We start from the raw sequence: 16,912 nt of genomic DNA, 5'->3' as shown, positions 1-16,912 counted from the left end.
GTGTTCTCCAGGAAGGCTGCGTGCCCTGCTCACACCCTGAGGTGTCTCCGGCTCAACTGTGGGACCCAGGTCCACCCTCAAGGACGGCAGCCAGGCCTGGCCTGAGGGCCTCTGTCAAGGCCATGCTTCGCTTCTCTGGCGCAGCTCGCATCTTGTCCAGGATTATGACACACATCCTAGTGCATCCGGCCTAGGACGGATATGAGGGTGTCACATCCAGAGAATGTGTGGTCTCTGCACGTGCGTGTGACTTAGAAACAGAAGAGGGGGGTCCGAGTGTGGCGGGCCCAGGGTTCTCCAGATGCCTCCAGCGTCCCTGACAAGCTGTCCCTCTTTGCTGGGTGATGAAACTATTTTTACTTTTATTATCATGCTGAGGAGGTGATGAGCGAGACAAAAAAACAAAACTCGTACTTGAATTGCGGAATGGAAAAATGCTTCTGTCTGTGGTCACCAGAAAACCCTGCTCTAACTCCACGGCCTCTGAGATGGTCGGAGTCCTGCTGTTCCCCACCACACCCCACCCGCCTCTGGAAGTAAACCACAGGGCAGATGCATGGGGATGTCAGACACCAGGGTGCGGGGCTCTGTTGTCCCCAGGCCTGTGCTCGTTTACCGGGTGGGGATGAGGCATGCTCTCTACAGAACCAACACCGCCTGGGTCTGAAGTGGGCTGTGTGGGCACACACGTGGGCGCGCTCAGGGCCACGGGCCAGCCAGCCGCAGCGCTGGAAAATGTTTGGAGGAAAAAGAAAAACCCAGCCAAGGGTCAGATGCTCCAGTGCACACTCTAGAAGAACCCTAGGCGCTGCAGACATCTGTCTCTAAACTTTGGTTGAGAGCAATCAGTTTGCCATGGAAATTATAAACCAAGGCTGTGGCGAGATGGTGAGCCTGACCTTTTGGTTTTTGGTGTGCAAAGTATGGCGTTTCTGAGCTCCACGTTATGGTGGACAAACAGAAAAAGGAATATATTGAAATAATGCCTCCACCTTGAAAGGCTTAACTGCCCAGGGACCCTGGGGGACCCTTGGCTTGAGACTCCGGCTGCGGGGTACGGGGACTCACCTTACACTGTTTCCAAGGAGCACCTGCCAGAGACGAGACACAGGCAGAGGCCACGTCCCCAAGTGCCACCCAGAACCTTGAATTCTTTCTTCCCAGCTTGTGGGGAAATATTGTAGCTAAAAATGAAAATTTTGGGGCACCTGGGTGGCTCAGTGGGTTAAGCGTCTGCCTTCGGCTCAGGTCATGATCCCAGAGTCCTGGGATCGCACCCTGCTCAGCGGGGAGCCTGCTTCTCCCTCTCCGGCGCCCCCTGCTTGTGGTCTCTCCCTCTGTCAAACAAACAGATAAAATCTTTACAAAAATTTTCTTCTGTTTACTTAGATTTGTCTAGAGATGAAACACCTTTATTCTGTTTTCCCCAACGGCTCTCCCGTTTTTGGGCAGGCAAAGAAGTACCGAACACCACAGCAACTCTTCAACATCATAAATCTCATTTAAAATCTCATTTTTGTGTTAAGTGAAAATAAACTTTATTACAATGGTATCAATCACAGACTATCAAAATATCTGTTACGTTTTACAGAGAAAAACCAGCCACACTTGTGAGTGGGAAGCACATTCCTTTCACAAGTCCTTGTGGTTTCCAACAGTCTGCCGGTGAGGACAAGTTGGCGGCAGCCGCGCCGGGAAGGCTGGCTGTCGGACTTCCCTGTGTGCATGGGTGTGACCATGCACAGGTCCAGGTCCAAGTCCAAGGTCTTCCAAGGGACTCCAAGTGCCTCTGAGACAACCTGACCCCAGGCCCTGTTTCCCCGGGGCTGCTTGCCGCAGGTGGGTCGGGGGGCCCCTTGCACCCTCCTGCGGGGTCTGTTCCCGCTTCCCCAGACACGCCGCTGCGGCCCCGGGGCCCAGCGCCCCCCGGTGCACGTGGTGAGCAGCGTCTACTTGCTGTCCATGCTGTAGCAGTGAATGTCGCCTTTCCCCCGGGCGTCGAAGCCAGGAAGCGGCTGCCCGTACTTGTCCACGCACCAGCAGAAGCCTCGCTTCCTGCCCTTGGAAGGGCGGCACTGCGGGGGAGCACACAGTGAACCCGGGCCAAGGGCCGGGCACCCAGGGCCAAGGGTGCAGCAGGCCCTCAGGGAGGCCATGCATGTGGGGGAGGGGGTGCTCTAGAGAAGCAGGGCTGGGTGGTTCTGCACCCCTCAGGTCTCAGGTCGACATTGGCCCCCATCGCCCTGCAGGCATACCAGCAGCCTGAGGGGGTGAGAGGGTCCCCCTGTCTGGTGCACCTGTCTCAGGGCGCCTGTGGAGCCACACAGATGGGCTCTTAGCATCTCTCAGCAGAGATGGGCTCTGCTGAGCAAGAAACCGATGGGGACACGCCGGCAGCAGACATGCTGCTGTCTAATGGCTGATGGCCGAGAGGCTTGACAGACACCAGGAGGCCCGTGGCCTCACTCATTCTGCAGCTACTGTGGCAGGAACTGTAGGTGCTGCCGTCACAGGGTGGTTCGTGTTTAGAGACACGCTTACCCTGCCCTACCCCAGTCGTGCTACAACTCCCGGGAAGGATGGGCGAGGGAGGGCCAACAGGGGATCTTGGGGAAGCTTTCTGACCCTTTAGTTAGGCCAGGGACCTCTGGGGGTGGTGCTTGGTGGCTCTGCGGGTCAGGGGAGGTGTGGATGGAGGGAGCAGGGGAGGGAACCTTGTGAGGTTGCCACTTACCTGCTTCTTCTTGTAGAAGCCCTTCCGGTCACAGTTAGGGATGTGGATGCCCCTGGGGCTAAGCATGTCCAAGAACTTGAGTCGGTTTAGCGTGTCTTCCACCTCCCGGCGGCACGGCCCCTGCGGTGCGGGGGAGCCACGGTTACTCGGGAGCGCGCGGCCTCAGAGAGTCCCATGCATCCGTGGAGGGACCTGCTGGGCTATCCCCACCATGACACCAACCCTGGCTCCCCGTCTCCCATGAGGTCCCCAGAGCAAGGCCCAGGACCCGGGAGAGAGTCGCCACAGGCCAGGGCACCGAGAGACCAGGCGAACAGGACACTGCCGGTCTCAGGGCGCCCCTGCCCACGTCCTTCCACCTGGAGGCCCATGAGATCCCACAGTGGGAAGGGTCCCTCCACACTCAGCCCACTGCCCCCAAGAGGAGAAGGCTCACGTATTCCGTCTCCCGCTTGGACTCGGAGGAGAAGTTCTGGGTGTCGGTGCTCTGGGACTCGTAGTCCACCTTGTAGCGCTGGCTGTCCTTGGCGTGCCCTTTCTTGATGACGTCTATCTTGGTGTGCAGGGGCTGGAGCCTGGCATCGGGCACCCGGTGAGTGCTGGGGACAGCCTGGCCCTGCACGCTTCCTGCGCTGTGGTCTTCCTCCGACTCACTGCTGTTTCCTTGGAAAGTGCAAGGGACACACGGGTGTGATGGCCATCCGCGGTTACCAACGGTCTTTTCAAAATCTACCCTGGCGACCAAGACCCCGCTGGATGGAAATGTCGTCTAGCAATTCCAAATACCTAAAAAACACCGGCATAAAGTACTGTCCCACGGTACCAGCAGAGCAGGGCTGCGACTCTGCCCCAGGAAAAACCCGCTTTCTAGAATGAAATCTGATGTGTGCTTTCAGAGTCGAGGTGATGGTGGGGGATGGGCAGGGAAGGGTTCTCACTGCGGATCTGGCCGCGCCTGGCGCCCTCCGCCGGCAGGGGGCACGCCTGAGGCGCAATGGTGCCCAGGATTTATGACCGGCAGGCCACCCCAAGTGCAGCCTCCTGGCACTGGGGACCAGCACACCTCTGCCCTACCTGCTGAGTCAGAGGCGCCAGGTGGGGATGGCCACCTGGGGCGGGCGGTCCACGAGCCCTGCAGGGATTCTGATACCGGCGCTGTCCGGTGCCATCAGGCAGACTGGCCCGGAAACCTCACTCCTCTCCAAGCGTGGCTGCAGGTCCCCTAGCTCTGGGCGTGTAGGGTGGCGTGTGACGGGTCTAGATGTCCTATCTCTAACTCCCTGTCCACTCATGGGCTGGAACACCCCCCGAGCTGCACAGACTCTGTGCGTGCCCGAGTCCTCCAGTCCTTGAGAGCCCCCCCTGCCGCCGCCCCCAGACACTGCTGTGCGACCAGCGTGCCAAAGACAAGGCCCTGACCCTGGTGTTCATCACGGGGGTTTCCTGTGCAAGACTACAGGTGGGGCTGACCAGCTATGGGGAAAGGCTGCGGCTCGTGAAACTGCCACACCTGGGGGTGCTGAACGCCCTCCTCGGGCCCCGCCCCAGCCCCAGGGAAGCTGGCCGAGACCTCTGGCTCTAGGGGACGGGTGCAGTATCTCCTTGAGAATGCTCTGGAGGCTGGCTGAAGGACAGGCTCTTACCAGGACGCGCCCAGCGAAAGTGCGCTCACCAGGGGCTGGGCAGACACCCTCTCCTCCCTGGGACTCCACTTCCTCACCTGGGAAAAGACAGTCCCTGGAGGCGGAGGGGCGGTTGAGCTCCCAAGGCGTCAGGCGTCTGGGCCAGCCCGGATTAGCCCAGCGCCAGATACCGCCAGATACCGTCAGTTCTTAATTGGTAGAATTTGGTTTCAATGTCCTTTAACCTTAGGGTTTTTTTCCTCCCTTTTCAGGGAAGTACTGGGGACAAAGGAGATGCTAAAAATATGTAAATAAACATATTTGCATTTCTTTTCCAAGAACTGAGTAATTTCTTAAACCGCCCGGGTTTTCTTTCTAATGCCTGCTGACTTCAGCAGAAACACAAAACCTCTGCATTTAAGCAACAGATAATCTTAACTTCTGACTGCCATTTAAATGTACCTCCCCACACTCACGGATTTTACGTCTCATAAAACCTTAGGTCTTCTAATCACATTACAATAAAACACATCAACCCAAACTGTGTAGCTATTTAGCTAAAAAGCACCATTCCCGGCTCACTAACGCGAGCCGTGTCCTATGAACTTCTAATATCACTTTTCAATACCCAGAAAACACACTAGAAACAAAGTGCACAGGGCAAATGACGTTAACTGCTCAGGGACAAACGCACCTAGGAATTTAAAATCCACTGTGATAAAACACTGCATGTTTTAGGCAACGGGAATTTTGCCTTCCCACCAATCCTGGGATGTGTGTTTCTCTGGGATCCAGAGCCAGCCCTGCCTAGCAGAGACAGAGCCTCAGCCGGGAGAGGAAATATGCAGAACCCGAAATGACTAAAGGACTTCCCTCCGGCCAGGCCAGGTTGGGGGCCTGCCCACTAACTGTCCAGCCTGGTGCCTTGGGAGGCCAGGGCAGAATTCTTGGGGCCTCCAGCTCTGCAGGAGCCAGACTCCCAGAACCCAGGGAGGCTGGCCAAGCCTGCTGGAGATCTGCAGCAACAGCTGCGGACTCCATTTAGGCTGCTTTCTCAGGGATCAGCATGATGTCCTTCACGGAGCCACGCGGCTGACAGTGGCCCAGCCAGTGGCGTAACTCTGCCAAACGTGAGCCTCTGTCCTCTGGAGGCTCCCAGGAACGGGACCTCATCCCTTCCACCTCGGATTAAGTGGCAAACAGTCCTGAGGTTTACGCAACCTCCCTTCACCATCCCCAAAATCTTGGGAGTCCGCGCTCCCTGAAGCCCTTACACCTGGCTTATGTCTGGGGACATCCAGGCACCAGGGCGGACGTGATGCGCCAGGGGGACGATGCAGGACTTGGCAAACCGAGTTCAGCCCCCACGTTCCTCCCTGCCTCTGGGGGACCTTGGGGTAGTCACTTCCTTCCGAAAGTCAGGTTGCCCAAATGCAAAAAATGCCAATACCCGATTCCCACCCTACTGTTTCTGGCGCACCCCGAGGCGTGTCACTGCTTCGCAAACTAGGTCTGTGCAAGTGTTGGCATTTTTATACTGCAACCATCTCCTACAACGTGCCTAACCACCTTCTCCAGTCCGAATCCGGCCGCACCGCCTCCCAGCTTCCCCAGCTCCCTCCGCATCCTCGGCGTAGACGCGCTCGCTCCCAGTCTGCGAGACACGGAAGCCGCGTTCCCGAGGTGGGCCGCACGCTCCGTGCCCACGTTCCCGCGCTGAGCCCGCGCCAAGATCGGGGGAAGGCTCCCCGGTATGGGATCGGTCGTGACAACCTCGTGTCCTCCCTCCCTGCCCGGAAAACCCTGGACCCAGTTTTGCCGAAAGCGCTTCGTAATTAGCCAGCGCTCAGTTTTGCCGAAAGCGCTTCGTAGTAAGCCAGCACTCCGCAGTGGGCCGGCTGCACGCCGTGCCGCGGGCGAGCGCCCTCGCTCTCGGGGCCCCGGTTTCCGCGCCTACGGCACCAGCGGCGGGGCGAGAGGTGGTCCCCGCAGTGGCGTCGCCCCAGCCCCTGCCCGGGGCTGGCCGCCTCACCTGGCGCGGACGGCGCTGGCAGCAGGTAGGCGCGCAGGCGGCCGGCGGCGCTGGCATTGGCGCAGAGCCCGCGGCCGTCCAGAAGCGCCTGCAGCGGGCGCGGCTCACCGGGCGGCGGCTGGCAGCGGAGGCCGGCACCGCAGCGCTCGGTGTAGACGCCGCACGGCTGGCCCTCGCGCAGCGCGCACGTCAGGCAGCAGCCGCAACCCGGCTCCCTCACCAGCTCGGAGCACGCGGACGCGGCGGGCGGCGGCGCGCACTGCGCCAGAGCGCGCGCGTCGCACGGCTCGCAACGCACCACGGGGCCCGCGCCCGCCGAGCCCGCGCCGGCCCGTGCGGCCGGCGGCCCGCGGAGTAGCGCCAGCGCGGTCAGCGCCGCGGCCCAGAGCGCGGGGCGCGCCCGCTGCATGGCGCCCACCGCGGGGGCCCGCTGTTCGGTCGGCCGGGGCGCGCGGGGGTCGGAAGGAGGCGCGCGGCGCGAAGCTGCGGGACGGCCGAAGGCAGCGAGCAGGACTGTGCGCGGCGCCGCCGTTCTCGCATCTGGGCGGCCCGAGCGCGCCGGCCGCTATATAGAAGCCGGGTGGCCGAGGACACGCCCCGGAACGGCGCGCGGGGTGGGGGGGGAGGGGGCGGGCCGGCGCGCACGAGGCTCGGGGCTCCCGCCGCACCCGGGGCCACTGGGCTGGGGGCAGGGACGCGCAGCGCGCGCGGGCGCCCAGGCACCTGCTCGACGCGCGCGCTCCGGCCCCTTCGCCACCCCGCAGTCCCGGGCAACTGGGCGGCCCCGCCACCCCGCGGTTCCCGGCGCCTCCAGGCACCCCGGCGTTCCTCGCGCCCCCCGCCAGTCCGCCGCCGCCACCGCCGCCCTTCTCCCTGCGGGCCCGGGGGAGGTCGCCCCGCGGAGGGCTGGTGTCGGCGAGACGGGCGTGCTCCGCTCCTCGCCGACTGTACTTTGCGAAGCTTTCCAGAATGGGAGTCCTCGGGTCCGGGAGGTCGTGGGACGTTTCTGAGTGGGAATGCCTGATTCGCATCGAGGTGTCTGGTTTCCTCTGCCCCCGCGGGGCCGTCCGCGCCCCCTCCCCCACCTCCCCCGGGACGTCCAAAGGCGCACCTGCAGGTGCGCACGTGGTCTTCGCGCTTTTCAGGTTCGCTTCGCACAGCTGTGAAGACACCCTGGGCATTTCACCCAAAGTCCCCCGCCGGCAGAGGGGGCCGACCCGAGTGGGTCCTTAGCAGGCCTGTCGGATCGCGTACATCACTACGGTTCCTGTCCCAGTCATGTTCCCAGATTGTGTTTTCAGGCGGAGTTGACGCCCCAACAAAACGATGCAGTAAAGCGAGCTCGGCCGAGGTGTCATTAATAACCAAATAGTCCGTGCAACAGATCATTTTTACTGTCATTTCCCCAGGCCACCGTGCATCCCTGTACTGGGTGCTCTCCTGTGCGTCGACGTGGGGATTGTTTGGGATTCTCGCCTGTCTGTGCTCGGCGGTGAGCCCTGAGGTCGCGCTCCCGCGCGGTGTTTGTGAAGGTGTCCGCGCGCCCCTCCCCGAGGTGACCAACAGAGGGCGCCGGCGGTCCAGGATTGAATTGCGCCCTGCCCTGCGCAAGGCTCTCCCGCCGGGAGCCTGTGGCTCAGCTTTGCGAGCCCGAGAGACGCCCGCGCGAGGGCACTTTCCCAGACGCTGCTGGAAAGAAAGTCTTGCCCTAGGAAGTGGACAGGTGTCTTGGAGGATCACTGTGCAATTTGCAGTAGAAACCGCACCTCGGGACCCCCTCGCGCTCTCCCCTACCCCTGGGCCCTTGCCCTGCCTGCGCAGCTGTGGGTGAAGCTAGCGTGCACCCTCGTCAGCCCTCGCTGCGTGTAGGCGCGTGCAGAGGTAGATGTGCGTGCGTGCCCTCCCTTAGAATGGGAAGACCGGTTTGCTTACAGCAGATACACAGACAGCAGAGAAACGAGTCTTACTTCAGGCTCTCCAAGGAAGGGAGGTGAGAGACACCCAGCGGCTTGCGTTCCCCGCAAGGCAGAGGCATGCTTGCCTGTTCCCTAGGTCCGACGCGCAGGCTCTGGAGACCCGCCCCGTTTACCCTACACTGTGCACGACCTCCTGGCTGCCCCCTCCCGTGCATCCCTCCTTGTAGCTGCGTGTCAGCTGCTTTGGCCGCCGATTGCTCTGGAAAATCAGGGGAAGCAGAAAATGCCCTGAGAGGTTGCACATTCTCCTTCACCATCCACGGAGACCTCGATTCTGAGACTGGAGCCGGTTGTGCAAAGGTCCCTGAGGTCGGCCTTTGTGTTTAGGACAGCGTCGTAGGGGAGACACACCGTGACACATTCGCTGCGTCGTCATCCCTAGTGGAGGCCGGGAACACCTGGGTCCTTCTCCGGCTGCGGCGGGGGAGCAGGCGCGGGTGCAGCGCGGGGCCCCTAGAGGGCGCGGGAGAGCCGGGCGCCGCTTCCGCGGCACACCCGCCTCCGCCGCCGTGAGCCTCAGCAACAGTCAGGACCGTACCAGACGGGTGGGTCTGCGGCAGTGGGCAGCGACATGCGGAGAATTACGTTTCAGTAATTCAATTTTATTTCACGAAAGAACAGCGCAGAGTAGATCCCTCTCTGTAACAAAATTCAGCTGGCCTGGTTATGCTTAGTGACCGCTGGGATCAGCCTGTCGTCCTAAGCAGATGATAGGAGACTCTGCTTTTTTTGAGCCCACTGCCGCTGCTCACAGGCACCTGTCCCCATATGACATCAGCCTCCTGGCCTCCCTTCTGCTCAGGCCCTGGAGGACCTTCCCCCCACCCCCACCCCAGGGTCTCTCTCCCCAGCAGTGTGGATGGACGTTGGGAGCACTGAGCCTTCCCTGCTGTATCCCAGAGCTGTGGCTGTCAGGCTTACATGCCACAGTGGACTTTGAACAGGAAGGTCCTAACTCCCCAGAGGCAAGGAACATGGGGGACCTCATTTCAGGACTCGGTGGCGCACTGTCTGAATCTTCAGTGTTCCCTGCTAGGGGAGGCATGAGTGGGGACAGGGAACCTAATTGTCGCTCCGTCAGATTTCCTGCTGGGTGAGCCCCCCAGTTCTGTGTTCAGGATTGGGGGTGCCTTAGGGCGTTACTGCTGATAAGGATGCTGGAAATGGCTTTAACCTACAGATGAGAGCAGCAGGAGTCCAGCTGTCCCTTTCGTTCACAGTTACAGAGCACCTTCTCACATTGGCTCTGGGGTCACGGGCTGGCCAGACCGGACCGCGGCGGGCAGTGGGGGTCTGTGGCCCAGGGGGTACCTATGTAGTCAGAAGAAACTTCAGGGATGGTGGCATTTCAGTGGAATCTTACCAGATGTGGGAGAGCCTGGCTGAGGGGAGGAGCCAGAAAGAGGGGTGTGGACCAGCAAGGGCCATGGCCCTGTGTGCCTGGAGGGGTTGGGGAGCTCAGAAGGGACGGCGTCTCTTGATGGAGGTGGGATTCTGAGGTTCAGAAGGGAGGATAGAACTTGACAAAGTGGGCTGGGAAGGGGTGCTGGTGGCATCAGAAACCCACATTCTGGACTTGGGGACCTCAGAGTCATTGTGTCCTTGTCCACCCGACAATTTGGAGCTGGATGAAGGACCCCCAGGGAAAGACAGAGGACAAATCTTCCTGGGACCCTACCTGCTATGGGCGGGGCTCACCCGGGACCCATGATTCTTTTATTTCTTCCAGTCTCTTCTTTTGGAATGGGAACGCCCAACTTCCCCCGCCGTGAACTTGGGGAGAAGACCCCACCTTGTCTAGTTTAAAAGAGCCACATGTGGAGAGGAATTTTGGCCAGTGTCATCCATCTGGGCCATTTGGACAAGTAGGTGATGAGACTTGGAGCTTTTTGTGTTGAAGGTATTTAGATGAGATCTTGGATTTAGAGTTAATTCTGGAGCGGAGGGGGTTGAGATGAGCTGGCTGAGTTCTGTAGGTGGGATGGATGTGGACTTCTGGAGGCAGAGGGTGAACAGGGTGGCGTGGACTGTGTCAGCGGAAAGTCACGTGCGTGGGACCTCGGGATGTGACCACGTTTTTAAATATGTCTTCGAGGATGTGATCAGTTGAGTTAAGAGGAGGTAATAAATTTCTGTTGTTTTAGGTCACCCGGTTTGTGCTAATTGGTTGGGCAGCATTAAGAAACAAATAGATTTTTGAATTTGGAACAGTGAGATTGGTGGCAATTTCCAAAGCAGTGAGTCCGGCCCTGCTGGACAGAGGACCAGTCAGAAGCTTGAGGCTTGAGTGGTCAGAATAGTGAGGGCTGAGCCATCAGAGAGGAAGGAGAAGAGCCGAAAGGAGCGTGAGGTGGTGGTGGGGTGGGGGGAGGAGAGAATGGAAGGCAGAAAGTGGGAGGTGGCCGGGGGATGTGGGGCAGGATCCTGGCAGCATGAAGGATGCCCTGGGATGTCGTCAATTTAAGGTCAGACTGAGCAGCCTGACTGTCCTAGTCCCTATATGCAGCAGTGGGAAAGTCGTCTTTACTGGGCATGGTTTCCCCCAGGAGAGGAGGCGGACCCGGGAGCGGGACCAGGGATGGGGATGGGGGACAAGCCCTCCGAGGGCTCCCAAATCCCTTCTCCTTTCTGTTTGAAACCCTACAGTTTCTTCCTTGTTCTGTTGATTTCTTTGGTGCATAATCCACTCGTTTGGTACGAGTTTAGATGCTGTGTTCCTTCTGGTTGTTGTTTGCGTGCTCTGTTTCTATCCCTGTGTTTTTTAAATGGGCTTACTTAAGGATTAGATAGTTATTCCTTTAGAAGTATTTGAAATTAGACAATCTAGTCATTCTTCAAGAAGTATGAGGACATCTGTTTTCAAAGAGTAATCCCAGGTACTTCATTTATTCAAGCAAATTTCTACCGTTGATAATCAAACTTTTAAAAATCATCGCTGAGTGTTCCCTGAGAGATGAATATTCGTGTCTGCATTATAGTAAGACGCTGAAGAGTTTTTATAAAAGATATAGATAATTTGCCTCAAAGGGCTTCTGAGAAACACAGTCTAAACATTTACATCAGAGACAGAGCCTGCTGTCTCCACTGGGACTCACCACAGAGTCAACAGATTTGCTTGCAAGCCTGTACGACAGATAGACAGCAGCACGAGATGTGATGGCAGGGCTTTGCCTCGGAAGGAAAGAGCATGCTCAGTTACACGTGGCTTTTGAGCACACCCTCCAAACTCTGTCCAGACTCCTGGGCATCCCGGCTCTGATGCGGACCTCGGGAGTGCTCAGAAAGGCACGTGCTCACATTCAGGGCATGGCCACGGGTCCCAAAGTACACATGCCCACATCCGGGTCAGCGTCTGGTCATGAGGCAAAACCTGCCTTACTTTACCTGGTGCATTTTTATTTTGTATGCTGCTTTTCTCTCTTCTCCAGAGGCTGACCTCCCCCTGTCCACCGTCTTTCCTCTTGGGATGTATTCACAGTCTCTTGGTGTTTCTGACTCTGTCCTCTGCATGAAGAATGTTACGTTTCCCAGGCTCTCTGTGCAGGGTCCTCTTATCATCTTCTGGAGAAATGTTGATGCCCTTGTTTGTTTTCCTTAGTGGGATATCAGCTTGGTTATCAACCACAAGTTCTGTTTCGCCATCTGTGACCAGTGGTTCTAATCTCAGCTCTGCTTTTCAAGCTTTGCTCTGTTGCCTTAAGCCCCTCCCACGTGTGGGCCCCTCCGCTGAGCTGGGGACTTGGGCACGTCTGTACACAGAAACAGGCAGTGTCTGCCACATCAGCCCTCCTCTGGGGCTGCCCACCTTGTCTGGCTTGCAGAGGTCCCTTTCCTTGTCTCTAGCCAGAAGCTGGGTGGCTTTTCCTGCAGTTTGGGTTCACTGTGCTGTAGCTGCTCCAAGATGGGGCCACATCTTTGGGCAAAGCTTGGAGGGAAAGGAGTGGAAGAAAACCGCCATGTCCTGCCTATCCTCCTGGCTTTAAGAGCACTTTTTCTGAGTTCCTCTGGCCAGAAATCCAGCATTGAACCTTCTGTGCTTGGAGTGGCCCTTGGGTCAACACCACAGAGCAGAGAGGAACCTTTACACCAGGAAACACTCCATTGTGGCCATTGTGGGCAGCCTTTCTATGCATTGGCTCCCTTCTACCCTGGCTGGCTGTGGTTAATAGACATGTCAGTTGTGGTCAGCGGCTGGTGGAGGAGCTGGGGAAACCTCACACCATGGTAGCCAGACGCGGTGTCCCAGTTGTTAATTTTCATGATTGTACTTTTACCTCTTCCTACTCGTTCAAGGTTATTCTTTAGTCATTTGTCTGTGCTCGCTAAAAATTACAAAGGTCTTCATTTACACAGTTTTAGTGTTGGTTGGTGCTTTTATCCTCTTTGATAAATGAAGTGAATGACATGTAATAAAAGCACATTCAGATGTTTTATTTCTGTTCATGCCTTCCCTGAAGTCTGGGGTATTGTTATGTCTTTTAATTTTGTCTGTGGAGTCTGAGACCCAGAGCATGATAGTGTTCTTGTTTTAATACTGTTAGTGTTCCTCTGGGTATAGTCTCATAATTCTTCTGATTTCTTCCTTCCTTTAGTTTTCTATCTGCAGCCTTCTTAGGATCAGTGTTTACTAAGTACAAATGCCCCATAAGCCCAATTAATCTAACCTGTATTTTTAATCTAAACCTATATTAAATTCATTGTTTACAGAGCAGGTAGTTGGGTCTTATTTTTTATTTTTGAACCCAGTCTGATGATCTCTGTCCTGTAATTGGACCATTTTTGTTAATTAACATTTAGTGGAGTCATCCACAGGTTTGGGCCAGGTCTGCCATTTCCCCGTTTACTTTCCCTTTGTTCCATTGAATCTTGGTCCTGGTTTTCTTTCTCTACATTCTTTGGATTCATTAAATATCTTTTGGCATTCCACTTCACATCCTCTCTGGCTTTTGTGTATTTTTTTGATCGTTGATTTTAGTGATTACAATCACCACACTACCCTTTTCTCAAGGTGCTGTGGGTTACTACTGGACCACTTCTGCAAGAAGGAAGAGCTTTAGAACAATGGGATTCTGTTACTGGGACCGCTACTCACTCTTATGCTATTGAGGTAAAATATTTTGCTTATACACATTATAAAACACGCAGCACAATGTTATGATTTTTGCTTTAAAGAAGTAAAAATAGTCTTGGGGCGCATGGGTGGCTCAGTCAGTTAAGCTTCTGACTCTTGATTTTGGCTCAGGTCATGATCTCAGGGTCGTGACACTGAGCCCCTCATCAGGCTCTTTACTCACAGCAGAGAGATTCTCTCTCTCTGTCTCTCTTTGCTCCTCCCCCTGTATGCTCTCTCTCCCCAACCCCTTAAAAAAATAAGACCTCAAAAAGAAAAAAAGGATTAATAGTCTTACATATAACTTTTTACATTTCTTCTTTGGCCACAGTTGACTCCCTCTGGTGCCCTGTGTTCCTCCTGGCAGACCTGTGCATTCATCTCGGACGATCCTGATGGCCTTGACGTCTCCCCGCGGTACTTCTTTCCACGTAGACCCACTGCTTGGATTCTCCCAGTTTTCTTTTCTTCTGAAAATGATTTATTTCGACTTCACTTCTGAAGGTTATGTTTGCTCATTGTAGAATTTAGGGTTGGAAATGTTGTTCTTTAGCATTTGAAAAAATATTTCATTTTCTTCGCTCTGGTTTCCTTTGTTTTTTGGAAAAGCCACCTGTCTTCCTTCTTGTTGTTGCACAGAATACACTTATTTCCGTCCCCCTGGGTGTTTTTACTCCATTTCTCTTCGGTTTTCAGAAGTTCCACTAGGACATACTGTGGTTAGATTTTTTGTGTTTATCCATCACAGGATTTGTTGAGCTTCTGAGTTGTTGGTCTGATGACCAACAGGCAGCATTGGGAAGTTCGCTCTTATTTTCTGTTCAAGTACTTCTCTGTCTCTCCTTCTGTGAACACGACTGTGTCATACCAGACTGCTGGATATTATCTGCCTCTGACACGACCTATCTCGTTTTTTTCTGTGCTTCAGTGAATCCTTTCTGCTCATTTATTTTTCAGTTCACTGATTGTTTTGTTTTGTTCAGCATGTGTTAAACCAACTGAATGTTTCCTTAATTTTGGTTATTATTGTATTTTTTTCATTCTAGAATTTCCATCTGGATCTTTCTTGTGGTTTTCATTTCTTTGCTGAAATTGTCCATCTTTTAATCTATTCTCATATTTTTCTTTAATTATTTTATTATATTTATAACACTTATTTTTTATTTATTTATTTATTTATTTATTTGACAGAGAGAGATCACAAGTAGGCAGAGAGGCAGGCAGAGAGAGAGGAGGAAGCAGGCTCCCTGCCAAGCAGAGAGCCCGATGCGGGACTCGATCCCAGGACCCTGAGATCATGACCTGAGCCGAAGGCAGCGGCTTAACCCACTGAGCCACCCAGGCGCCCTATAACACTTATTTTAAAATCCTGCTAATTCTGGGGCGCCTGGGTGGCTCAGTCATTAAGCATCTGCCTTCGGCTCATGTCATGATCCCAGGGTCCTGGGATTGAGCCCTGTATGGGCTCCCTGCTCAGCGAGGAGCCTGCTTCTTCCTCTCACTCTGATGCTCCCCCACTGCTTGTACATACACACTCTCTTTCTCAAATAAATAAATAAAATCTTTTAAAAAATAAAATAAAAAATTAATCCTGCTAATTTCAAAATCTGTCATATTTCTCAGTGTGTCTCTATAATTGTTTTACTCTTTTTTAGGGGGAGGTCTTGTCTTCTTGTTTCTTGGAGTATCTGATAAGTTTTGATTGTGTGCTTGACTTTGAATAGAAATGATGGTGGAAAGGATGTGCCTTGTGCCTGTTAGGTGGCCAGAGCAAGCAGCCCTCACTGTGGTCCATCTGGGTCAGGGGCTGTGGTATATCCCCACGCTGCAATTCATCTCTGGTCTCAAATGCCTTGAGGACCACCCCAGATTCCTCTCTTTTTTTTTCCCCCAATTTATTTATTTTCAGAAAAACAGTATTCATTATTTTTTCACCACACCCAGTGCTCCATGCAAGCTGTGCCCTCTATATACCCACCACCTGGTACCACCAACCTCCCACCCCCCCGCCACTTCAAACCCCTCAGACTGTTTTTCAGAGTCCATAGTCTCTCATGGTTCACCTCCCCTTCCAATTTACCCAAATTCCCTACTCCTCTCTAACGCCCCTTGTCCTCCATGCTATTGGTTATGCTCCCACAAATGAGTGAAACCATATGATAATTGACTCTCTCTGCTTGACTGATTTCACTCAGCATAATCTCTTCCAGTCCCGTCCATGTTGCTACAAAAGTTGGATATTCGTCCTTTCTGATGGAGGCATAATACTCCATAGTGTATATGGACCACATCTTCCTTATCCATTCATCCGTTGAAGGGCATCTTGGTTCTTTCCATAGTTTGGCGACTGTGGCCATTGCTGCTATAAACATTGGGGTAAAGATGGGCCCCTTCTTTTCACGACATCCGTATCTTTGGGGGTAAAATACCCAGGAGTGCAATTGCAGGGGTCGTAGGGAAGCTCTATTTTTAATTTCTTGAGGAATCTCCACACTGTTCTCCAAAGAGGCCTGCACCAACTTGCATTCCCACCAACAGTGTAAGAGGGTTCCCCTTTCTCCACATCCTCTCCAACACATGTTGTTTCTTGTTTTGTTAATTTTTGGCCATTCTCACTGTGTAAGGTGATATCTCAATGTGGTTTTAATTTGAATCTCCCTGAGGGCTAATGATGATGAGCATTTTTTTCATGTGTCTGATAGCCATTTGTATTTCTTGATTGGAGAAGTGTCTGTTCATATCTTCTGCCCATTTTTTGATGTGTTTGTCTGTTTCGTGTGGGTTGAGTTTGAGGAGTTCATTATAGATCCTGGGATATCAACCTTTTGTCAGTACTGTCATTGCAAATATCTTCTCCCATTCTGTGGGTTGCCTCTTTGTTTTGTTGACTGTTTTCCTTTGCTGTGCAGAAGCTTTTGATTTTGATGAAGTCCCAGAAGTTATTTTCGCTTTTGTTTCCTTTGCCTTTGGAGACGTATCTTGAAAGAAGTTGCTGTGGCTGATATCAAAGAGATTACTGCCTATGTTCTCCTCTAAGATTCTGGTAGATTCCTGTCTCACGTTGAGGTCTTTTAATCCATTTTGAGTTGGATCTTTGTGTACGGTGTAAGAGAATGGTCGAGTTTCATTCTTCTACATATAGCTGTCCAGTTTTCCCAGCACCATTTATTGAAGAGACTGTCTTTTTTCCACTGTATATTTTTTCCTGTTTTGTCGAAGATTAATTGACCATAGAGTTGAGGGTCCATATCAGGGCTCTCTACTCTGTTCCACTGGTCTATGTGTCTGTTTTTATGCCAGTACCATGCTGTCTTGGTGATCACAGCTTTGTAATAAAGCTTGAAATCAGGTAAGGTGAATGCCGCCAGCTTTATTTTTGTTTTTCAACATTTCCTTAGCGATTCGGGGTCTCTTCTGATTCCATACAAATTTTAGGGT

The 16,912-nt window shown here is 54.1% G+C and overlaps 1 protein-coding gene across 1 annotated transcript; it reads right to left on the bottom strand.

The window, feature by feature from the left end:
* Positions 1 to 1,513: 1,513 nt before the first annotated feature.
* IGFBP3 (insulin like growth factor binding protein 3) lies at positions 1,514 to 6,901 on the bottom strand. The gene is made up of 4 exons (XM_044245716.1): positions 6,389 to 6,901; positions 3,171 to 3,397; positions 2,735 to 2,854; positions 1,514 to 2,075 (listed from the first exon to the last, which is right to left on the bottom strand). Exons 1-4 carry the CDS (start codon positions 6,795 to 6,797, stop codon positions 1,950 to 1,952), a joined length of 882 nt encoding a protein of 293 aa, XP_044101651.1. The 5' UTR covers positions 6,798 to 6,901; the 3' UTR covers positions 1,514 to 1,949.
* Positions 6,902 to 16,912: the final 10,011 nt, after the last annotated feature.

This window comes from Neovison vison, chromosome 4, assembly GCF_020171115.1.
Source record: "Neovison vison isolate M4711 chromosome 4, ASM_NN_V1, whole genome shotgun sequence".
Lineage (NCBI taxonomy): Eukaryota > Metazoa > Chordata > Mammalia > Carnivora > Mustelidae > Neogale > Neogale vison.
This window is presented reverse-complemented; position numbering and strand designations above follow the sequence as displayed.

Excerpts from the sequence above, each read along its gene's own strand:
- IGFBP3 (XM_044245716.1), bottom strand. The coding sequence starts at position 6,797 with ATGCAGCGGGCGCGCCCCGCGCTCTGGGCCGCGGCGCTGACCGCGCTG. Across the intron at positions 2,855-3,170 it reads CCAAGCGGGAGACGGAATAC|GGGCCGTGCCGCCGGGAGGT; the intron begins GTGAGCCTTCTC and ends CCCGCACCGCAG. Across the intron at positions 2,076-2,734 it reads GCTTCTACAAGAAGAAGCAG|TGCCGCCCTTCCAAGGGCAG; the intron begins GTAAGTGGCAAC and ends GCTCCCCCGCAG.